Genomic DNA, 26006 nt, shown 5'->3' on the forward strand with positions numbered 1-26006 from the left:
GGCATCATAAAAAAGGTGATATTTAAAGGGAGTCCTGAAGGAGGTTATTATGGGGGCTCTGCAGATACCTGTGAAGAACTCCTCAGCATGATGAAGGGAAATGAGACCAAACCAAAAAAGCATGTTTGAAAATGTATAAAAGTGGTCAAAGGAAACTAGTACCACAGACTGGTAAGAGGCAGGAGTGACCACCTCAGCGGTGAATGAGACACCTGGGTTAGGCCATAAAGGCCTTAAAAGCAAAAAACAACAATATACCCAGCACAACTGAAGAAAGGGGAGGTAGTGGGATGAAGGAGAGAGAAGGGTGACAGCCAAAATGATGATAAGTCAGGAAAATGATCTTTACACAAGTATTCTGGTTGATTATGAACTAGACATGCCTAGTTCTAGGCATTTCTTAAGATCACAAATAAGGAGGACACAGCCATCAGGACATGAGAGATGTGAGCCTGGGTGGGATTTTAGTTATGTAGATAGAGTAGAGAGGCTGCATCATAGAAATACTATGCAGATATCAACAAGTTTTAAACATGGACATGAATGTCTAGAGGGCCAAGTTGGAAACATCACTCCTACACTAAGGATGTAACACTGACAGGACTGGGTGGTGTTGCCCTAACTGATCAAAGAAAAATGTTTGTGAAGCACGTTTCAATGAGCAGTGAGCACTCAATGCAGAGTACGCAGTTTTATAACACGGGATCTATTTCTGGCTTTTGTGCCACTGATATGTTCCGACTGTAGAAGTCACTCTTGCCTCTCTCGTCCCTTTATATTAAAGCCCTTCCAGGGAAGTATTGGCCATTCTAGTGCCTCATCTAACTTGCTGTACCCATCAACTCCTCAGGGAATCACATCTGTCAATATTTATGTAATTATATCTGTTCCAAAGGGGTAAGCAATCTTCTTGTTCATCCAGAAAGAGGACGAGCAACTATGGAAGGAGAAAGATGTCAATAGGCCATAACTTAAAGTAAAGTTTAAGAAATACCTCAAAAAACAATTCATACAAAGGCATTTACCATGGCCTCTTCTTAGAACTTTTTAAATATATTTTTGGCATTAAAAACACTAAAGCCCTTCTCCTGACTGTTACAACAGAGATCTCTACTCCCTAGAGATCCCTGGATGCTGCGGATGCTCCATTATTACCTCAATCTTTTTTTCCCCCCCAGTCATGTTCTCCCACTCATCTCACTTGTATCCATCTCTACTGCTGTTTATATTTTTCCCACAAGATAGCAATATCACAAAACTAGGCTAGTGTCAGTTTTACTGCCCAGATGGCTCTGAACTACAAAAGTAATTTCACCAAGTTTCCAAAGGTTTAACTCTTGCTTCTGTGAAAGTTATGGTTATATCAGTTTCCAGATTGAGAAAGTAAGTATTGCTATTTTATGGTTAGAACAAATCCTCTATGGAGAAGGTTTTTCAATCGAATAAAAAGCACTATTTTCTGTTCATGTGGAATCTTAAAAATCAAGGGAAAACTCGAAAAGATGACACATCAAAAGGACTCATTGACTACTCACAGTAGTGATTAAGATTATTTCAAATTGAAAATAAACCTAGAGAAGTTGAAAAGGGCTGAACTGAATACCACTGTATCTTAATACTTGAACTACAATGTGTGCACTAACAGGCCAAAAAGTTAATATTTCTGGAAATTTCTGATGCAGTTAAGGTCCAAAAGAAAATTTTACTCTTAAAACAGCACACAAGCAGCTCAAGTTTTCAACATAATTGATAAACTAGCAAAAAGTGCTTAATTTGTTAAAATTAGTTTTGAATATTGGAAACGTCATCAGTTAGCTTATGAATTCTCAAATAAAAGATTCTGAAAAATCAGTTTGTTCATATATCAAAAAATGATGCTTTTTCAAAACATTTCTAATTTTGCCCTTTATCTTTGTCAGTTTGGGAGGAACAGGTCTTCCCAAGATAGATGGCAGGATTTTTTCCCCCAAATAAGGCGGCAGTGACAGTTCCAAATTTCTGCTCCAATGCACAACCATAAGAACAAGGATGCAGCACAAGTGCAAATGTGTCTCTGACTGCCGAACACAGCAAGATGACAAGGGAAGGTCAAAAGAAAGCATCCAGCCTGAATTGTTAAACAATGTTCTCAAAACTGACCCCAAGACAAACTCTCCCATTATGCTCCTCAAAGAAAATCTCTGCAAACAATGTGATGTTCTTCTTGGTCTAGATAGTAGGAAACTATGACCTGGCTTCCCCTCAACATCTTCATAAATAACAAAATCCCCACATTTAGGTCAACTAATGATTCGTCCTGCACAAGGAAAATCTTATTTTCCCTCAACTGGGGCCTTGAAAGTCTTATTCCCCCTGAACTGGGCCTTGATTTAAAAAAAAAAAAGGCTCAGCATTGGTTCTCTCTCAAAAAATAAGGAAGTTACATATAACATGCATGTTTTGAAAGTAACCACAGTTTAATGATACAGTACTAGTTTGAGAGTAGTTATATTACAGAAAGGGTAAATTTAGTATTTTCATGTAAGGGATTTCCTATTTTGTATTTTTTTTAAGGAGATGAGGAAAGGCAGAGCCCAACTTGGAAAGCACAAATGCTTGGGCAATTAAGAGAAGCTCCGACTTAAAAAATTCTTGCCCCTTCAGATGAAAGAAAAATACCTCAAAAACAAGCTAAGGGCAAGCCAGTGCACTGCTGCCCTCTTCAACTCTGCTATTGTTTTAAACTGACCTAAGGCGGCCAGTTTTCAATACTGATATTTAAAACCGTAGGCAGTAGTAAAATTGTTAATTTCACTCTGATGATGCTTGACAAGACTGCAGAAGCATCTGAAATGTGTATTAGCACTATTCCCCAGAGGAGATCACCCAGAAGCAAAGGCTGAGAAGAGGGAAAAAAAAAAATACCTTCCACTTGTTCTCATGACAACCAGGAGACTTTGGATAGGGAAAGAACAACATTCTCCCTTATTGCAGCCAGAAAAAAATAAGGGAAATGCTCCAAACTCAGATACTGACTAGATACAGGCAGGTATGAAAACAAGCAAGCCATTAGTGAGAGTGCAGTGACTGGTGCAGGCAGAGTGAGGGAGATGCATTTATTACATTTAAAGAGCAACATGGAAGAGATTTCGGTTGGGGGTATGACCCAGAGAAGAAAATATAGCATAGGAGTTTCCTTAGGGGTGGTGTGGACAGAAAAAAAAAATCCACTTAAAGACTTATACAATATACTGTAGGAAAAGAAAGAGGGGGTGGAAAAATCAAAACTAAAAAAGGATAGAAAATACAAAACAGATTAGAATAATGCTAAATGGGCCTGATAAAATCTGCACTTTATGCTCTGGTAAATTTTACAAGTACTCAAAAATATATATCATTCTCTCTTTTCCTTCTAATTGATAACAACTTGGGCTACATGTTGAAATGTGTTAAATAAGAGCCTGGTAACATATTAAGAAGTATAGTACACAAATGTTTGTTCTTTTACATTACAAGGATTGCACCTTTGGGAATGGCTGAATAGATATTTTCAATGACTCTCAAAGGCCTTAAGTAAAACTACTGAGAGGAGAGAGGCAAAGTTGATGCAGTCTTATTACATACAACTGCTTGGCAATAATTAAAACAAACATGATTGTTTTCCCCTCCTCAGGGTATGAGCCAAGTCTTGCCAGTTCATACAGTCCGTTCTTCAGGATTCAAAATACAATTGATCCAGAAGCTCATACAACTAAACACAGTAGTTAAAATAATGGAAACTTTAAATGGAAAGTATGAAAACAAGTACTGTAAAGATAATGGAAAGTAGTTAAGAGCTAGTAACAGTGACTCCCTACTTAATGAAATTATTTCTTACTAGCATTAGTCAAAGAAAAAAGATGGATGCTTAGCTCTGAAGAAAAGTAGCTCTTAGTCTTGTTGCTGCAACAAACAGAAAAAAGGGTGTATAGAACACAAAAAGGAATTTTTTAATTATGACATGGATGTGGACAGAAGGGGTCTTTCAGAGCAGGGATGAGCTTTTATGTACAGAGAAACAAAGTACATGTCAGGGGATCCCAGAAATAAACAAAATCAAGTTATAAATTAGCACATCAGAAAGGGGGGGGAAAAAAAAAGCGTTATGCTGAAGGTGAAAGACTGACAGGGACAGTGAAACAGTGTGTACAGGAGAGCATGAATTTGTTTTCTAACAGCATTTATTTATAACTAAAGTTCTCTATGAGTAATAGCAAACACTGATCTTGATACTTAGTTCCTTTCTGCAGAGAGAATAACTTCATCAGAAGTGCAGCTGTCAGCCATTTCAACCCAGTCATTCTGACAAGCTGTGGATTAGGTTATACCACTTAAAGATGCATGAAGAATTAATTCTGTAAAGGATGAAGATGAGTCATAAGCTCTGAAAGCAGGCCTTAACAATACATGATGTGGTATATGTGGAGCACAATGTTTGAAAATTAAAATTTTAAAACAAGAACTAAAAAGTGCCTGCATTCAAAAGCATGGGGTTTGTCCAAAAGAAAACATCACCCACAAAAATCACTGCCTCTCACATAGTTCCTAGTCCATCACAGCTACATCACTCCAACACTATCACAAACAAGAGTTTTACAATCTGCTACGGAACTGGCAAAACATTTGATTTTTTTTTTTTAAAAAGGACAATGAGATCCTCAGAATTAAGAATTCTTAGAAATAAAAATACAAAATGACTGCTTACATATGAAACTTTCCTACCAAAAGATATATGCAATTCAGATTTAAAACAATTTTTCATATAATCTGTATTATCAGAACTAATATTTTGTTTGTATTTGTACTGCAGGAGGATCCACAATTTTCAATGGAAACAAGAATCTCACTTTGTTAGGCAACATTTAACACAAAAATAGTTCTTGCCTCAAAAAGTTTTTAAAAATCCAACAAACATTCTGTAATTTGCTTGCCTTTTAAGCACAAAAACCTATATACTCAACACTGAAAACCAAATAAAGACACTTTATCCATCCAGTACTAAAGAATAATAATCTAAAACTGCTGTGGCCAACCTTTTTAGCTGGTATGCCAAAAGTTAAACTTAAGGGCTGCTGAAGGATGTCACAGCCAAGAGCCAAGTTAGTGGCAACCCCCAATATAAAAGAATTGACTTAGTCACACCAAAGCCCAGTTTCAGTTGTGTATATTGAAACAACAACAACAGGTACATCTTAAAAATGCCTGCAAAACTTTTTCCAGTTTACCCCCAATTTATGGAATCTGTCTCTCCCTGCCTTTGTAGGTGGATCCATAGAGCTTAGTGAAAGGAATCCAAGATCTCAGAAATGCAAGATAAATTTTGGCAATGAGTACAAGACAGCCACCTGAGATACTTACACAGTATATAACAGAAGGTCCAAACTCCCATGATTAATTTGGGCCAGGGTCCTTTGAGCCGAGTAAAGAATTCCCACTCCGACGCAACGAAGGCCAATCTTGGGCCCATTATGTGAGACTTTGCATAAACAGGCAGTAGTAAAAAACCTCCCTGAAGAGTTTATAGACAATGAGACCCTGCATGGGCATAAGGATCTGCCTAAATAGATTTAACTACAGGATCAGAACGTAGGCTGTACTGGTTTACTTATTTCCCTTCATTATCCTTTCTTCAGTTGAATTTTTGCACTTATTGTTTGCTTTCCTCAATATACTAGATGCTAAAGACTTCTGCGTATGCAATATGCAAGTCAAAAGAACACTTCACACTTTGCCAGCATGGTGCCAATCTAGGAAAATGTGAATAAGTAATTTGAAAAGAAAGTTGCATTTTACTAAAGATGTACCATTAACAAAATATTTTAAAAGGGCCCCATCCAACTTCTTTTGAATCCTCCATTATCCTCATCTCATCCAATACCAGTTCTTCCACCTCACTTGCATAATTTTTCATGTTAACCCTCCCCACATTATACCTCTATCTGAACTATGTTTATTTTCTGTTTTGTACTTCCCTATCAGTGCTGATATTTGCATATTACTAAAGGGAATTGGCCATACTGTATGATTTTTTGTTTGACAATGAAGCAACTCTAACCATCTCCTTTGGGCTCCAGATCTTCAGCTCTATTATAGACTGTGAACTTTTAGACCAAAGAATTCCATAAGCCTAAGGTAGCCTATTAACCTGCTCAATTATTTTCTTTCCATTGGACACCTGGTTTCCAGTACTCTCTACACAGTCAAACTCAATGTTGTATGGGGCTGACTTTAAGTGTAATGTAATACATTTAAGCATCTGAGAACACCCTCACTTAACACCTATATTGCAAGACAAAGTAGCAGATAGGTAACATTCTGACAGCCATTTGCTTGGGATACATTAGAGAATTCTGTAAGTACTAGCCAACTGCCCATCAAGAATGATGGGGGCTAGGATCAAGTGCTATCACCTAATGCCCCATGCTGCCGCTGTTCTGCCTCTTGCAGGGAGCAGGGTCGGGGAGCTGAAGCCAGACAACCCCAGCTAGGTGCTTGTTCAGTCTCCTTTTGCAGACCACCAAGGTAGGGGAGAGCACCACCTCCCTTGGGAGCCCATTCCAGATTCTGACAACCCTTACTGTGAAGTTTTCTAATGTCCAAACTAAATCTGCTCTCCATCCATTTGTGGCCATTGTTACTCCAGGGGGTGCCCTGGTAAATAGAGCATCTCCTATTCCCTACTGCTCTCCCCTGATGAATTTATAGGCAACCACAAGATCACCTCTTAGGTTAAAAAAGATCCAGGTCCCACAGTCTCTCCTCAGAGTCTTGCCTGCAGGCCTCTGACCATATATAAGTGGCCTCCTCTGAACCCTCTCAAGATTCTCCACATCCCTCTTGAACTGCGGTGCCCAAAACTGAACACAGTACTCCAGCTGTGGCTTGACCAATGCCACAGAGGGGAAGCATCACCTCCCTGGACCTGTCCGTCATGCACCTACTAATGCACAATAAAGTGTGGTTAAACCTTGTTGATCACTTTGTCACACTGACTCACATTCATTTTGGAGTCAACTATGACTCCAAGATCCCTTTTTGCTGCTGTGCTCCTGAGAAGGTCATCTTCAGCTTGTAAGTGTGTTGGTGGTTCTTTCTTGCCCAGGTGCAGCGCTCTGCACTCATCTTTGTTGAACTGCATCCTATTTCATCTGCCCATTTTTCCAACCTGTTCAGATCCTCCTGGATCTGTTCCCTACCCTCTGGCATGTTAACTTTGCCCCATAATTTGGTATTATCTGCAAACCTGGACAGGGTGCTCTCCACACCCTCGTCTAAGTCACTAATGAAGACAGTGAATAGCACCAGTCCGAGGACCGGACCTTGCAGGACTCTACTGCCCACATCTTTCCAGGTGAATATCAACCCGTCCACCACCACTCTCTGGGCGAGACCCCCAGGCCAATATGCCACCCACCTGACCGTGTAATCATCTACATTAGAGCCTGTCATTTTATTTATGAGAACAGAATTAGATACCATATCAAAGGCCTTTTTAAAGTCTAGGTAGATGACATCTACCTTGACCCCTGCATCTAAGCATTTTGTGACCTGGTTATAAAAAGAAACAAGGTTAGTCAGACAAGATCTAGGTACAATGAATCCATGATGATTTCCTTTCAGCATATTGCCCCTGCTGGGCTACCACAAATGTGATCCTTAATGATTTTTTCCAGAGTTCTCTCAAGGATAGAGGCGAGACTAACAGGCCTGCGGTTTCCCAGTTTCTCCCTCTTCCCCTTCTTGAAAATAGGGACCACATTGGCCCTTTCCCAGACCTCTGCGACCTGACTGAAGCACCATGGAGTATTCAAACAGCCGTGCTACTGGTTCTGCTATGACACCGGCCAATTCCTTCAGCACCCTTGGATGAAGTTCATTTGGACCCGCTGAACACATCCAGTCCCTCCAAGTGCCCCTTAACTAAGTCTGCGCTAACAGTTGGTGGGCTGGTGTCCCTCCTGTGTCTATCTATGATCCAACTGGGAGATTTGTCTTGGTTTGTGTATAGGAATACACACGCAAAGAACACACTGAAGAGCTCAGCTTTGTACACTAAATGCCCTAGTTTGCCCTGTAGGGGTCCTATGCTACCCTGCACCTTCCTTTTGCTCCCTATATACCCAAGAAGGACTTTTTGTTGTTCTTAATTTGTCACCAGCCTAAGTTCTAATCCTGCTTTGGCCTTCCTAACTGATTACCTGCAAGTGCAGTCAGGGAGATATACTTCTCCTTGGTAGGTATCCCCCACTGGTTCCACACCCTGTATACCTCTTATTTTGCCCTTAGGCTTCCCTGGACTTCCCTGTTCAGCCAAGAGGGCTTCTTGGCCCCTTTGCCCCCCTTTATGCACAATGAGATTGCCTCCTCCTGTGCCCATAGGATCACTCCCTTGAGGAACAACCACCCTTCCTGAACTCTCATTTCACCAATGCTCTTGAGCTTTAACGTTTCACTAACTAATCTCCTCAGCACACCGAAGTTAGTCTTTCTAAAGTCTAGCACTTCAGCCCTGCTGGTTAATTTACCCACTCTTTGCCAGCTAGTGGATTCAGTTGATCAATGGTCACTATCCCCTAGGTTACCGTGTACCTGCAGATCCCCCACCAGGTTATCCCCTGTAGCTAAAAACAAAGCCCAGCAAGGCATTTCCCCTAGTGGGATCGTACACCTCCTGCATTAGGTAGAGGTCCTGTATGCAAGTTAAGAACCTACGTGAGCGGTTAGATTTGGCTGACTGCTCCTCCCAGATGTCAGGGTAGTTTAGGTCACTCATGACAGCCAAATATCTCGACCGTATGGCCTCTGAGACTTGTCTGGAGAATTCCAGCTCTAGTTCATCTTCCGAGCGTGGCGGTTGATAGTACACCCCCGACTACCAAGTCTCTTCCCCCCACCGGCTCCCTTGTGTACTGACCCAATAGTATCTCAGTTTGGTTCTTCCCTGATCCCATCTCGATTACAGAGGATGTATACGATTCCTTAACAGAGAGAAACATCTCCCCATTTTTTCCCCCACTCTCTCATCTGTACAACCTGAAACCCTCAAGGCCTAATGCCCAGTCATAAGTAGGGTACCACCAGGTTTCCACTGGTCCAACCTGGTCGAAATTGCTGCTTGCAAGCAGGAGTTGTTACTTAACTATTAAAAAACATTTCTGTATAAAGTACTAGTACCCATCTTTGTGCATTTTCCTTTTATTCACATGCAGACTGAAGCTCTTTAATAGTTTATACGCTTGTTCTTTGTAATGAATGGACTTTAAGTTTTTTTAATTCATTAGCACAACCTCCAACCCACGGGTCACATCCAACCACAGAGCCGTGCCATCTAGCCCAGTGTTTCTCAACCCATGGGATATGACCCAAAAGTAAGTCGCAAGAATATGTGAAAGGGTCGCAAACAGACCTTAAAAATGGATTTTCCTTTAAAGAAGAAAAAGGCAGGAAAATGTGGCTTTTCCTTTGCAGACTGGCAAAGCTCCAGCCTGAGAGGCTGCTTGCCCCCCCCCACCTACACCCACCCCTGCCCCACACACAGGGAGGCTGGATACTGGGTCAGCAGTGAGGGGCGCTGGGTTCAGACTGGCTACTAATGTTTACAAATGGGTCCTGGTATAAAAGAAGGTAGAGAAACACTGCTCTAGCCCATAGGGCTTCCAGCTGCCAAATTTCCAGATCTATGGCAAGTCCCACAGGCCTGATGATATGCCTCTGAGCCAGATCCAGTCACAGTCCAACCCTGCATGCTGGCATGGAATTATGCCCACACCCCAAACCCATGCCAGATCAGACCTACAGACCAGGCCAGCACCACTCATCTGGCCCACAGGCCTGGAAGGGTGGCCACCACTGCATTACCAGATCCAAACAAAACCTAGCTTTAACTTTCAAACCATCTAGGTGGGCTTTTTTTAGTTTTATCAGAAGAACTTGCCCATTAGAATTGAGATACCAAGATAAGTACCTTAGAGCCACAACACTAAATTAACCTGCACCAAAAGGACTAATTGCACACAGAATAGCAATACTAGTGATCTACACAACACAATAAGGCTAACACCCACACACCCACCCAAGTGTGAAGTTTTCTTGACAAGTATAAAAACCTTAACTGCTGATAATTTTTTAATAATTTTTAGTTTTAAATGAGAACTTGCATTAAGTTACATCTTCCTAGGTTGCAAAGCTAGCCTTCCAAATATGACATGATGCCTGCTCTAAGCATATGGATAAGTTCACCAACTTTACTGCTGTTCCTACCTTCGCCGAGCAAAAAATCCACAGGTAGGAGTATAATGGTACCAGAAGGCTTGCCTATGCCCCTCCCAGCTATATAGTTGGTTCAATAAAAGATATCACCCACAAAAATCTGTCATGGGTAATTTATACTTGGGTTTCAGACCTGCTATGCAGATACTTCATTCACCAGCATAACTGTCAGGAACTCTGTCTCTCATGCTATTACAGGCATTCAGAAGAGTCATGAAATAACTCAATCAGTGGTTCACAGTGGAGATATTCACACGGGGTGGGGGGAGAGAGAATAGTTGTGGTAGTAAAGGCCTACCCCAATCAAATTCTACCAGAAGTGAAAAAATAACAAAAACTTCCACCTATCCAGCATGGACAGATAAGAACACTAATCTCAGAACACTCTCAGGACAAAGGGCAGACTATATAATCTGGCAGTAATTTCCCCTTTCCCAAGTGCTGGGTTTTCATTGCGACACTTGCCTCTGGATCTCACTAACAGACCTTCCAACTTTGTATTTTTCATACTCTGCCAAAAATCTCCAGCAGAAGTTGTGCATGCATGTGTGTATACAAGACTAAAACTCCAAGTGAAGAGGTGGTGTGACTATGTTTAAGTGGTCACACCACCTCTTCACTTGGAGTTTTAGTTTCTCATTTCCCTTAAAATAGCTATCATCCATATAACTTCACAGCTCTCCGATTTAAGCATACAAACTAACACAGCCTATTTACAACCTGAGAGTCAAGAATAATCGGCAGTTTGTGAGCAACACTGACCCATTACTACCCAAGGCATTCAAGAGGTTTCTGGGATTTAATATACCTGAGGGATAACTGCAGCTGGTCTTTCCTCTGTTCAGAGTACACAGTCTCAAGAGCAGCAGCAAGTCATTATCTAATTTACCAATAACTAGACATAATCCTCCTAACCCACTCTGTACCTTCTTTATCGTCTCTCTAGCCACAGAACCCCAGTGTGGCTTTAGACCATTTTGGGTTATCACCAACATGATTTTTGTTGCACAACAGATCCAGAAGTATAGAGAGCAACACTAGAAGCTGTTTATGGCATTCACTGACTTAACTAAGGCCTCTGACTCCATCAATCGTGACACCTTATGGAAGGTGCTGGCTAGTTCTGGTTGTTCACTGAAGTTCATAAGCATCCTCAAGCTACTCCATGACAGGACAACCGCCACAATCCTTTGCAATGGATCAAAGTCAGACCCATTTATCATCCCTGCTAGTGTCAAGCAGGGTTGCATCATCAGCCCCAACTCTTTTTCCATCTATCATGCTCCAATTCTCATCCATGACTGCCTTCCTACCAGAACTGGGGTTGAGTATCAAGTGGACTGTCAGCTTTTCAACCTGCGGTGCTTTCACAGCAAAACAGAAGTTACGAAGACCAGCATCACTGACCTTCAGTACACCAACAACTGTGTTATCCTTGCACATGCTGAGACTGATCGGCAGTCCAGCCTCGACCTTTTCTCAGGTGTCTATCACAGCCTGGGACTCTCTCTCAACACTGGGGAGACCAAAGTGCTCCATCAGCCTGCCCCAGCACAAGCTGGCCCCTCTCCTCCCCCCACAAGTTACCATTGGTGGAAAACCTCTGGAAAATATTGAGCATTTCCCATACCTTGGTGGTCACCTCTCCCAGTCAGTCAACCCTGATGCAGAAATCAAACACAGAATATGCTGTGCCAGTGAATCCTCTGGAAAGAGGCTTCCCCATGTCTTTGCTGACTTACCAAGATCTGCATATGGAAACTAAGATCCTAGAATATAATGAAGTGGTTAGCCCCATGCTCTTCTATGGGTGAGAGACATACAAAGCCATCGTAAGCACCTGGAATGGCACCATCAGTGTTGCCTCAGGAAGATCCTTCACATTAGATGGGAAGAACACTGCACAAATGCCTGCATCCTTTCTGCGGTTAACATAACCAGCATTGAGGCAAAGATCGTGAAACATTAACTCCGCTGGAGTGTCCACTGTGTGTGGATGGCTGACACTTGTCTCCCAAAGCAAGTCACGTTGTCTGAACTTAGTCATGGTAAGAGGCCCCGCAGAGGACAGAGGAAGCGCTCCAAGGACACCCTGAAAGCATACCTTAAGAAGGTTGGTATCAACCCTACAAATTGGTAAGTGCTGGCTGGTAATAGGTCTCAATGGCACTGCACCATGCATCAAGCTACAGCTCACTTGGAAGAGAACCCTTTTGCTCAGGAAGCCAAGAAATGGCTGAGGAGAAAGGAAAGCGCACAACAACCTGGTTAACAGTTATGTCCCCCCCGAAAAAACACCACTCATCTGTGGAAAAACTTGCAGAGCACAGATTAGACTCCTCAGGCACCTTAAAACGCACCAGTAATCTTCCCACCCCCCCACAGACATCATCCTTTTAATTGGCTATCCCTAGATACAAGTCTTCACTATGAAAAAAAAGTTACCACAGCTAGTTTCACACTGCAGCATCTTTCTTAGCTGCATAATCTTAACGTGCAACAAAATGCTTACAATGCGAAAAACAAAAGGTACTGTGCATATGTAGCAAGAAATTTTAAATGGATTATAACTGGGTATATATAAAAAAAAAAAGATTAATGCTTTGACAAAGATCAGAAATAGCAATACAAGGACCAAAAGTGGCTATTTTCAACATCCAGACCATTTAATTAAGACCCTCCTCTTGAAGACTTGATACAAGCACCAAGAACAGAAAAAATTAAGTCAGGAAAGGTGAAAATTTTAAAAAGTTCTAACCAACTCAAAATGGAACTGAAGTGAGAGAACTCAAACGTTTATACACAGCGTCCCAACATTTCCAGTTTAGTTAAGAACAGAGTAACCATTTGAAAAAAATCCTCATGTAGGAAACAAACTGATAAAAGAAACTGCTGTGGGATTAAGTGGGCAAAAAAATAAAGGGGGGGGGGGCGGGGATGGCCAGCCTATGAAGCAATCACATAATTTATAGGGCTATGAAAAGATAAAGTGCAAGAAAGATGAAAAATTTAATATCTCTTTAAGTTGTATGCACACGGTCCTACACATGAAGTTTTGCGTTTTTTGGTTTATTCCTTTTCCAGTCCTCCTCATGACAATAAGTAGCTAACAATTTTTAATTCCTTAACACAGAGGTCTAGGTTGATTTTTTTTTTTTTTTACTTTGATAGTTTGTTTCATTCCTGTGAGCCCACTTTAGGCCCGTTTGTTTATAAATGACACCCAAACAGCCCATTCACATAAAACATAGGCTTTTCTCATTTATTAAAAGAGGTAAAATCCCAAAAAATGTTATTTTCACATCACTGTACAGAATAAAGTCAGCCAGTCATGATATGAAATTATACTGGCTTACAAACCTTTGTAAGAACAGAGAGACAATGTTTGAATTTCAGCTTCATTCATTTTACTACAGTAAAATTTGTCCTGATAGTCCATGTTTCTAATGGCATCGTGCATATTTTCCTGTTGCGATCAAAATATCCATGAATTCTCTATGACGTATGGTGCAATTCCCTATGACGTATTGTGAGTTTGACGGAAGGGATTTAAAGTTCTCCAACTACTGATCCAAGGCCATAGCAGCAAAGAGTCACTATTCCCAGCTTATTTGTTTTGGTCCCCTGATGTAAGTCTAGCTATAGCTGGTTAAAAGATACCAGAACTAATTCTGGCTTTCATCTAGTACCATTCCATCTAGCAGATCTGTCATGCTGACAGATTTATGATTTCTCAAGGCAAGTGACAACTAAGGCATGATTTTTTAAAATAGCGTTTTCTAGTTCGCCACTAAAGAAAGCAATCACCCTTTTTGAAAAAAGCAAAATGGTAGCAATCATATGACTTTAACCTTAAACTCCCACAGCCTGCAGTAGCATCTAATGCTATTGGAGTGTGGACAGCAACCTCTCTTTGATACAAGTCACATTTTTAGCCCTAGTCATGACACCTCCATGTTCTTTTTTTTTTTTTTGATTTAGCCTTGATTTATTTTCAGACATACACGTCAAGTCCTGGATCACTGCTAGCATATGACAAATAAAGTTGGTTCAATCTTTTGGTCTTGGACCAATCACATGGCTTTTCTACCTCCAAATTCTCATCATTTTTAGTGGAGTGGAGTGAAATTAGACTGCATGATGCTTAGAAAAGAGAGAATGCAGTTTTCAAGTGCCTAATAACTATGTCTGGTATACAAAATCTCTCAAACTCAGATTTACAGTTCACACCTTTTGGTGACATCTACTGAAAATATTTATTTTCATCCCTTCACATTGATTAACACGTCTACACTTAACCATGTGCTTATTCCATTATCAAATTTTGCTTTAAATTTTCCAAGGAGATTTTTACATACACAATGTGCAGGAAGAACTTCTATTTCACTTTCTCCTTTTAGTCTGCATACAGCTCTGTGCCTTCCAGTACTCCATACCCTTCATTTTAATTTTTCCTCCTCCAGAAGAGGAGGTTTGGTTGCAATTGTGTTGTCTTCCAGTAGCACTTTCCATGCTTTTGCTGATAATTCTGGGAAAGTGTGTAGGAAGCACAGGCACAATCACCCACCTCTGCTTCCAGGTCTTTCTGTGCCAAAAGCCAAGGCATAGAAACAAACAGGTATGGGAAAAAGAGAAATGCATAAAAGCCAAAAGGAGGAAGAATGGAAGACATGGGAAGTATGCCACTAATCGAACTGCTTAACACCACAGAACCATGTGATCAGATAAAGCAATGATGTCAATTCTCCTGCATTAGTCACAAAAATGAGACTGTGAAAAGTAGGGCCAAAAAGATAGAAGGAATCAGGAGAATTAAGGACACATGACACCCCAAATCTGAACCATACAATTAATAAACTTCAATCAGCATTTAAAATGTTTTAAATTATTTTTAACCCACAGGTAAATGAAAATGAAACCTGTAAGCACTTTAACAGATTTATCAAAATTTTGACTATGATTTACATTAAACCCTTATATCCTATCCTGAAACAATTTTAAAAAAAACTCTTTTGCACCATGCAATGAATTAAAGGCAATAAAATAAAATAAGATTCTCTCACTGGTTGCAAGAGATACCAAATTTTAAAAAATTCTGTTTCCTGGCCAATCCCCATTAATGTAGTATTTGAGCTCGTGGAAAAAATGGGCTACATCAATTAAAGGTGACCAGGAAGATTTTTTAAAACAGGATAGGTCTTCCTTCACATACACTTTGTAAAGGAAGGTACAGAAAAGGTATAGAAAAAACATGAGGGGAAAAAAAGAATTAAGAGCAAAGTTATTTTGGGGGGTGCTTTTTAAAATCTTGAATAAATAGGAGGGCCAAATACTTCCTTTCTTAGTTTTGCTAGAGAACCTCTGGAAGGCCTCAGAGATCCCCATTATAACACCTTAACTGAAGAAGTATATTGAATTACATTCCCTTCCAAGAGCTGTTGAAATTAGAAGTGTTCAAAGGCAACACAATGTTTCATACACTCCCACTAAAAATCCTTTCCACGCACTACTCAACTTTCACTTCCTTGGCTCCTGCAATATTACCAATTTGCTATGACTCAAAGTCAATCTTCCAATCTTGTCAGGACACACACTTTAAAGTTTAATAAAAAAAATTTTTTTAAACCTCACTTTTCACATCTTCACTTAGCTTTCATTAAAAAAAAAAAAAGAGAATATAACTCTCATTTTACTTACTTTTCCATTTGACTTTCACAATGGTGTCTAACTTTTGAGACTATGTACTTTATAAGGTAATTTCCAAAATAAAAAGTCCTTTACTGTAAGGTTCAAATACCCACAATAAAAAAAGAGTCTTGAGAATTTTTTTTGCTCATTAATAATTCAAACATTCCATTTTACATCATATGAACTCCAGACCCCTCCATGTTCAATTCTCTGCTATAGCTAGAGTCTCTATGGAAGTGCCAGATGATGGTAGGGGTAGAACTACCAGACGAAAGCAAGATGCGACTTTGTAGTTGACTTCTGCTTCAAAGTCCCCATATACAGAAAGCAAATGTTAAAAGTAATAACAAAATTGCAGGGACCCTGCAGAAGTCTAATATGCTAAAAAGATGCATTTATTATGTAACACTGTTTGCAATATATCTGCTTAAGCCTTATAACTGGGGGGGGGGAGGTTGCTAATATTTGGCTCAATAATTAGCAAAAGAAAACGGACACACATGTGGTCAAGCACTTATCAAAGTGACTTTGTCCTAAACCCAATAGTGATAATTATATAGATATATTGTAAATAGTTTTACAGAAGCTCTCTCTCTCTCAATAAAAGGCTTTCCCCCCCATAAACAATTATCTGCTGTCAAAATCAACCCAAGCACTGCACTACCTCAAACATTTTATAATTCACCAGTCTATCTTAGTATAATCTGCCTTAGTAATGCTTGTTAGTAAAAAGATATACAGTATATATATATTTAAATAACAACTGTACTAACAAGTTTAGTTTACCTCAGAACTATGATATTTTTTCATTTACTCGGTGCTTACATTCAGATTACATCTCAACTCGTAGATTAAAGCTACCTATCATGGGCACTACAATACATTCACCTTAGCTTGTCCACTATAACTGCCAGCACTCTGGTCCTGCAAGAACACAAGAGAAATGTTACTTAAAACTCTGAAGAAGTCATCAGGCTGTTATATAACCTCTAAATTTTTATTCTTATGTTAAACCTGGGCTCTTGCAGTGCAACCATCTAAACTAGCCCTCATAGCAATTCTTGTCATGTCAGCTGGAGACTTCATCATGCTGCTTTCGGTTTCTCAAATCTGACTCGAGTTTTGTCCAGTTTTCCGATTGAAAAGGTCTTTGAGGAAAGGTCTGGCCCAGAAAATATTTGCTGGTACAGCTAAGCCACAAGGCCCCCTAGCACAGACACAGCTTGTTAAAGAAAAAAAAAAGAAAAAAAAAAGAAAGAAAAAGCCACACTTTTCTTTGTACAGCTCATCCCCACAACAGAATTTTATGTTGATAACGGTGATTACACTAGGGTTTAAAGCAGTCCAGAGACATTGCAAAGGAAGAGGGAAAATACATATCAGTCCAGACGGAAGTGCCATAGTCGTACCAGCAAAACCTGGCTGAAGCAGCAACAAAAGGCGCAACCTGGAGACCTTTCATTCCCACGCGTACTTCCAGGCCCTACCCCAGCTCCACACCGCCCCCCCACAGGAGAGGACCCCTCCTCGTGATCCCTCCCCACTGATTTGCACATAGTCCCCCGCACCCGATACACCATCAGGCACCGGGAGATAACCCCTCCTTGCCATCTGCGCCCCGTCAACCCTGAGGAACGTTTTCCTCCTGCGCCCTGGACTCATGACAGAGTTCACCATGAATCAGAGCCAACGCAGACCTTCCCGGAGCAGACATGGGCCACTTATTCAAGCGTACCCAGGGCCAGCAGAAAGCGCCGCTGGTCTCAACAGGGCTGCTTGAATTAAAAAAATTTTTTTTTTTTTTTAAAGAGGCGGGGAGGGGAGATGATCTAGAAGCAGCAGAGCTGTCCTGTCCCCCCCCCCCCCGCGCTCAGCACCCGGGACTGAGCCAGGCGGGTCCTTTAGTGCCCCCCCGGGGGAGGCCCCCCCACCAGAGCAGCACTAGGCCCGGAGCTCCCCCCCCCACTCCCGGGCGCGGGGGGGGAGGGGGGACGCCCCCTGTTTACGCCGCAGGGCGTCGCTGCGCCGCGGCCGGCCCCCCCTAGCGACCGCGCCCGGCACTGCAGTACGCCGCACGGCCCCTCCGCCATGATTGCAGCATGTCCCCCCACCCTGCCGCCGCCGCCGCCGCACCAGCACCTTCCCCCACCCCCGCTGCAGCGGGAGCCGAGGGAAGGGCGGTCTGGAAGGTTCGGCGGGGGGAGAGAGGGGAAGGAGGGAGCTCACCATGGTGGCGGTGGGTGCGCCGGGAGTGCCCCCGCAGCCGCTGGATCCGCCTCAGTGCCCGGCGCGCCCCGGCTCCGCGCTGAGGTCGGCTGGGCTGCCCGCGCCCGCTCTGCGGCAGTGGCTGTCGCGGACCCGCGGGTGCAGGCAGGCAGGCAGGCAGGCAGGCAGGGAGGGAGGGGGCTGGCGGGAGCTGCTAACGACCGAGCCGCGAGGGGCGGGACTCCTACATCCGGGCAACCCCGCCTCGTTTGCATACGGGGGAGGGGGGCGCGTGATGTCATGCGCGGCGGGGTGGGGCGGGGTGAAATGGAGGCTGAGCTGGGGGGAAACCCTGTGGGTTGTTCCATGCGGGGGGAGGGGGGTTCCCTGTGGGTCGTTCCATGAGGTGGGAGGGGGGTTCTCTCTGGGCCGTTCCATCGGAGAGAAAGAGGGGGGCAGTTTCATACCTTAACGCAGCGTTTCGCAACCCATGGGTTGCAAGAATTTATGGAAGGGTTATAAGCAAACTTTAAAAATGGATTCTCCTTTAAAGGAGAAGAACGGGAGAAACCGTAGCTTTTATTTTGCAGGATGGCAGAGTTCCAGCCTGCAAGGGGCTGCTGGGGGCCCCCTCTACCCCACACACCTACCCCTTGCCCCACACACTGGGTGGGGTGCAGCAGGTCGGGAGTGAGGGGTACCGGGTTGGGACTGGCCATCGATGTTTACAAATGGGTTGTGGTACAAAAAGGTTGAAAACCACTGCTCTAAGGGATTTAGAACGAGTAAGGAATATAAGGAGGAGCCCTTCTAGGAGTGTGATTTAGGATAACATGACTACTAACAAGATTAGCTGTAAGGGAATAACCTATATATATTGTAAGTAGGACAGTTGATGTGGGGGGAGGGGTTCCTCTTATAAAAGGCTGAAGGGTGGAGTGAATACTAAGGAGAAGTGGGTTTGCTTTGTATGTTTGGTTAAAGCTGATGTTCAGTCTGAAGAACAAAACTCTGCGTGGGAGCACTGGGAGACAGTCTTGTAAGCTGTGACAAATGAGCAGGTGGATCTTTTAATACTGGAATAGCGTCCCCATTTTCATGTCATTTGAATGTAGTTGTATGGCTATGGTGTCTTCCAGACATCACTTATTTTTTTCAGGTATTTGATATTTGGCTGAGGCTTGGAGATACCTTGTCAGGAGAATGCAACACAGTTTTGCCAGATTCAAAATGGGAGGAAGCCTTTATTTAAGGTTCACTTAGTTAATTGAGGACTGGACTAATGATTTGCAGAATACCACCCCACACACACATACATGTTTGCTTAGAGCCCTTTCCAAAGGAGAATGTTTCACAGGGCAGCATCTGGTATGCTCAAATTGTTAAGCATGCATAAGCTGAGAACCATGCAAATGTAGCAAACCACTCCAACTTTAACATTTCCTCATCCAGGGTTTACCCTGTAAATCCTAACACAGAGGCCCCCATGAGATCTTGAATACGATTAATTTCCCCCCTTCTCCAGGACGGTTACCAAGAGAATTGCTCCTTACTCTTGACCTGCTGTTTGTGGGGGTCTGATCTGATTTAAAGCTAGCGTTGATGCAGAACCAGTGGGGCTCTAATACATGTTTAATGGCATGTGCCTGAGGCCAGTCTGTCAATTGTTGAAGTAAGCTAGACTTACAAAATTGGATGGTGGTGGAAAAAAGGAAGCAAGGGAAGAAGGTTGTGTTAAAGTGATATTGTGGCTGTGAGAATGGGCAAAGCAAGGATTTCTTTGGGCAATATCTTTTGTTGAACCAACTGCATAGTTGGGATAGAGGCAGGCAAGGTTCTTTGGGTAGGTGTGATATCTTTTATTAGACCAACTGAGTAGTTAGGGAAAGTTCTTTGCAAGCTTTCTGGCACAGTCACCCTTCTTCAGGCATAAGGAGTCTCTGCTGTTGGGATAGAGTTAGACAAACTTTTTAATGCAAGACATTCCTCTTCAAGTCTGAGGAAAAAAGCAAGCATATCAATAGTTTAAAAAATAAAGTAGAGCTGTGAAACATGGGGTGGGGGGAGAAATTCCCAGGGGTAGCTAACAAACAACAGAAGCAAAGAAGCTAATTATTAGGAAATCAAGGCCTTTCAAAAGGGAGGAGGGTCATTATCATCTTTCCTGTGCGGGAAAAATTCAGGAAGCAGGTAGATTGTCATGTGCGATTAAAAAAAAGCAATATTAGTGTTTTTGGTTCATCTTGTCCAGCCAGCTTATGGTTTTTTAGTTCCCAAGTTCATGTTTTAAAGGTGCTGGGTAGATTTCCCTTGAGCACAAGGATAGTGAGATCAGAGAGGGAAAGGTTGCTATATGAGGAACGTGCTCTTAATGGTGTTTGTTTGTCTCTGTCCTTTATATTTTTTTCTGTGAGAATTCATTCTCTTTCTACAAACAGTGTAGTTGCTGTTTAGTTTCACCCACGTACTGTAGTTGTCATGGGGCATTGGATCAGGTATATCACATTTTGGATAAGGCATGTGTAGGATCCATGGATTCTGATGAGTTTGGTGTGGTGGGTGTTGATTGCAGTGACAGAGGAGCTATGTTGACAGGTTAAGCATTTATTGCTAGAGGAAGGCTGTGTCCCATTTGATGTTTATTGAGCAGCAGGGAGTTTGTTTCTGATGATGAGTTGGGCAAGATTAGGAGGGAGTTGTTTGAAAGCCAGGAGTGGAAAGGCTGAAAACATTTCTTTCGAGGTCTGAGCTTTGTCAAGTATAGGCTGTAGGTGTTTGACACTTATTTCTGATCGGGTCCAACATGGGATGGTAGACAAACACCAGGGATGTGCGGTCATAGGCAGGGTTCTTTTTGTACTGTAGCAGACTACTGCAGGGTGGCTCCTTTAAAAGTATGACCTATTTCTCTACTGGAATGTCCTTTTTGTATAAAGGAAGAATTTAGGCTAGCCAGGTGGGCGTTACAAGTGTTCTCCTTGAAGCAGACACAGTGGTATTTGAGGGCCTGACTGTAGATTACGGCTTTTTTTTGGTGTGCTTGGGGTGATTGTAGGTCTTGTGGTCATAAATAGGGTGGTCTCTGAATTTCTGTAGTGCATCATCCAAACAAACTGAGGCTTAACTATCCTTTGCAAAAAGCTGTTCAAATTGTTGATGAAAATAGACAGCTACAGACTAAAACGCACAGTTCTGTCATGGTTTAAAAACTCCCAAATAAAAGCAAATAGCATGCTTAAATAAGTAAATAAATACATGATTAACAGGAAGCATCTGTGGTTCCAGATTGGAGTGGATGTTTAACTTCTTGATGCCCTAAGAAAGGTGTGCATTGAAAGGTGTCAGAAGCTACAGATGAGACAAATTGGGATGCCATTCTTATCGGATGCTACTCTAGCTTAACCGAACTAGGGCCTTGTAATGATAAATGCATGAGCAGCATGATGACAGGCACAACTTTATGTTGATGAGTACAAGGTAACATGCATTAGAGCAATCTATTTTTAAAAAATCACACACACTGCTGGATTCTAGGGGTGTCTAAACACATGTTCTGGGGTGGAGGGGGCACACTTTAATTAGAGTGGCTTTCAGAACAACTCACAGCAGAATCTCAGAGCCATTCTAATTTAAGCACCTGCAGCGTAACATGCATTCAGTGTCCCACACTTCAAAATGGTGGCAGGGATGCTTTAACTAATGCTCTATGTCATCTGCAGGAGCATGGCATTTAGCCAGAATCCTTAATAAATTGAATTGAATGAACTAAAGCTTGTTTGATAAGCTTTAGTTAAAGCGCCCGCACCGCCGTTTTGAAATGCAGGAACACTGAATACACGTGACATGGAGGCTGCTGGAGCTAGCTATTTAGCATGCTCCAGCAGACTCACAGCAGACTTGATTAATCAAGTCAGCTCCAATGCATGCTAATTAGCATGCATCAGATCAGAGGTCCGTCACATGTATAGGTGCCTTAAAATAATAGCTCGTCAAGAAGAAACTGAGTGACTGAAGGCGCTCAGTCCTGCTGGTGTTGCACAAAATATTATAGAAGGTGAACTAATAATCTGGTCTGGTGTAAGGTTTCCTTCATATTTGATGCATTCCTTGATAATAGATGCTGTTGGCTTGTCTCAAATGCATCTAGCAGTAAAACAGTTGGATTTTTCTAAATTGGCTTTTACTGAAAATGAAACTTCCAATGTTAGGACTCACTGATCTTACATGTTATCAGTGAAAGTTTCCATTGCTTTTTTCTGTTGTTTTGATTTGAACTTCTCCGGCTGTTTGCATTCCTATCATTAGCATCTCACCAAGAAAAGGAAAAGTAGGAAGTGAAATCAACTTACAAGTTGCCTGAAAATCAGTGTTACTAGTCTATTTTTATTGCCCATCCTGGGTAAAATGAGAGGTGAACAAATTGCAAGAAAGAGATTTGTATGCTAAATTTAACATGGTTAACTTGTTCACTGTAAGTGTAAAAATCAAGAACACTTTTGCAAAAATATCATTTTTATTTTATCCTGTGGTACAGTTATGTCATTAGCCAACAGTATCTGGAGTTTCAAAACTTCAACAGCAAGACAAATGGAGGATACACTCACTTGAACTAATTATAAGCATCCCTTTCTGTTATGCTATTATGTCCCAAACTGCCTATTTTTACCAGTTATTTTAGAAGTTTTTAAATATATCCAGTGTTTAAAAACTCAAAATACAATACCAGTGTCGTCTTTTAGTGTTCCAGTCATCTGAGTAAAACACAAAGTTGAACTTCTTAATTTTGTACTATGCTCTTCCTTTGTGCAGGAATGTCAATTGGGAATAGTTTTGTTTTTGCCAACTCTGTGTGCGTGCATAAATAAATACATACATAGAAATAAGTTTCAGAGAACTCAGTAGCTTGCCAGTTCTGGCTCTGAATAAATCTGCATTATAGCATAATTATATCACCTCAGACTAGGATAAACGTGTCTTGCTTAGACAAAAAAATATTCCTTCCAGACTGGAAACCCCTGCTCCCTTGCCCCCCATTTGCTTATTACAGTTCTTCAGACACATTAATAAAAAGAATGCTATTTGCCTACTACTTCACAAAAATGTTTCATAAACATAGACATGTGTTTTAATAAATATTTCTGCCTCTCCAATTGCTTATCTAAATAGACTGCTTGTTATTTTTTAATTTATAATGTGGCATCATACCCATCTCAAGATTGAGTCTGAATGATGTCCATTACTTTTATTGGTCCCTCTGCACTGTGAGCACATCCTTTTATTGTATCTTACCTTGTGCCTCTTCCCAACATACGTCATTCACAAGAGTCACTATCTGCTTCTTGGATGGTATACTCACTTGTCGTTAAGCTAGGGCCAGTGCTGCCTTCTAATTATATAATCTCCTCTGACCCATGAGGGGGCCATAAGCAGCTTTTCTTAGCAAAGCAGGTGAATCCTTTGGGAATGCAGTTATGTTCTAAATATACTTTAAAAAAAAACCTACATGCGTTTACACTGAATGGCTATTACAGTTTTTCATCCTTATTTTTAGTGAGCATTAGCACAGGACCCATTCTTCTCCCAGGTCATTTTTTTTTGTAAGCGTTTGTTTATTTTCAAAGAACCTGGTAAAACATATTTAGGTCAAAATAATGTTCATTTTTAAAGACTGTAGTATAGCATATTTAACATTTAATATTTAACGTGGAGTGACATTTCAAATGACATCCAAATGAATGATCTTAATTGTAGAACCTCTTTGTAAACAATGTTTGCAGTGTTTCCTGTTGGCGCCAGTATATACAACCCTCTTCGACTACTAACTCTGGAGCAAGGCGCATGTAACTGTCCATGTGAAAAATTGTTCTGTTAAATAGTCACTGGAAGTCCCAAAAAGGGTCAAGTGAAAAATAACTCACCTATAATTTGCCTTGGGTGGTATTCAGTGATTTTTGGAAAGTTTAAAGTAGATGGGACCAGCCATTCTCAAGTTATAAGCAAACATACATACACATAGACATACATTTCATTTTATATATAGATAGATAGATAGTACTTTTCTCCTTTAACATTTATAAAAACAATTATCCATCTTGCTATTAACCAGCTTGGTCCACAGCTTTGAAAGTATTGCTGTTTAGCAGCTACAACAATTAGGCAACATTTCCCAGCCATCAAGGACGTATTTAGTAATATAAAGTAGTGATGCCAACCTTTTGGAAGTCTGCAGATTAGAATTGCCTATTACCCACAACTGAGTGCATTTAAAGGCAGCTCCTAAATGCACTTGTTCAGCAAAATTGATATGCAGTTTTTAATACAAATACCAAAAAGAGAAATGACACTAATATAGATTATAAAACAAATTTAAATAAACAGTATAAAAATGCAAACAAGTAAATTGATAAATAGATGGAAAAACAAAGTGCTGCTCATGACATCTCTCTCATCCTAGCTTTACTTACCTGAGTATTTTGGCATGCTGAAACCATAATGTAGTAATCTGTCCTGAAGGTTTTGTTTGTTTTCCAAGTGTGTTTTAGGTGTGTGAAATCCATCTACCATCTGGGGAAAGAGGAAAGTAGGGAAGACAGATGCCCTTCTTTCGAAGTGTTGGAGTCGTGTTATAGCCATGATGGTCCAGGATTTATGCAAGTGGCAAGGATTTTTCGGGGTAATACCTTTTTTGCCTTGCATTCAAAAGCTTGTCTAACTTTTACCAATTGTGCAGTTGGTCCAATAAATTGTATCACTCCCAGAAACTTGCTTCTTTCAGAGCATGTTGGAGTCCGGACAGCACACAGAGTAATGGAGGAAGGTTCAGCTAGGAATGCCTGCCAAATGGACAGGGTGAGGCTGTAGGCCAGAGTTTCTTGTATAGAAAAATGAATCTTGTGTGGTGGAAGTAGTAGGCATCTGTCTGGCTCACAAGGTAACAGAATTATGCTGAGTGAGACATAAACTCACTGAACATAATCTTCCCTTGAAAAACCAGAGGAGAGGAGAGGAGAAAAAGGTAGTGGTTATAAAAGTTTCATGCAGTTTCTCTGATCTCTAATAAGATGACTCTTAGTAAACTGTAGAGTCATGCTTTCATTGTATAGAGGGCCATTATATAAAGTGGCTTTTAAAAACACGGGGAGAATCTGTGCTCCTCTACATCTGCTATGACTAAATGAGCCTGGAGGTGTTTCAAGTACATGCAACACGATATATGACCTGGCTTGGACCAGTTCAATCTATTCTTCTCTGTACATACATCTGTCTTGTCTTTCCCTCTCCTAAATGTTTGAATATTGAAACCTTTAATCAGTTTCTTTTAATCAAAATATTTAACCTAAACTCACTCTAATTTTAACGTTTTGGAGGAAAATGCTCTTCCACCCCTCTACCCTTGGGCTTAAAGATATATATGGGTGTATCTCTTCAGGAGCATATCTATTCCACAGCACAAATAAGTGGAAACCATCCTTTAGAATAAACCATTTACTTTTTTAGTGGAACGTGAGATGGAGTTCTTAGTAGTATTGTGATTTCTTCAATTGTCTATCAGTTTATAAAACTTAGGGCTCCTCTACACATGCAGGTAAAAGTGCAATGGGATCTAATGCACAATTCACACAATCCCACTTCCTGCCATGTGACATGTGCATGGTAGGAGGTGTGATTGTGGGATTGTACATTAGATTACATTGCAATTTATTGCCCAATCCCAGGCTCCCCCTGCACCTACAAGAAGAAAGCTCCCATGACTGGGAGCCCCACACACCCCAGCTGAGTAGCTTCCAGCTGAGGAGGCACACCATGCACCTTCTGAGACTGGAAGA

General features: G+C 41.4%; 1 protein-coding gene across 1 annotated transcript in view; it reads right to left on the reverse strand.

Moving 5' to 3' along the window:
- Nucleotides 1-18442, reverse strand: part of PPP3R1 (protein phosphatase 3 regulatory subunit B, alpha) — a 64692-nt gene extending 46250 nt beyond the window's left edge. The window contains exon 1 of the mRNA XM_090051036.1: nt 18202-18442. Coding sequence (XP_089907162.1) covers nt 18202-18204 — 3 coding nt within the window. The 5' untranslated portion in view covers nt 18205-18442. The remainder of the gene's footprint in view (nt 1-18201) is intronic.
- Between the last annotated feature and the right edge of the window lie 7564 nt (nt 18443-26006).

Source organism: Crocodylus siamensis, chromosome 1, assembly GCF_052110815.1.
Source record: "Crocodylus siamensis isolate JL-2025a chromosome 1, ASM5211081v1, whole genome shotgun sequence".
NCBI classification, from domain to species: domain Eukaryota; kingdom Metazoa; phylum Chordata; order Crocodylia; family Crocodylidae; genus Crocodylus; species Crocodylus siamensis.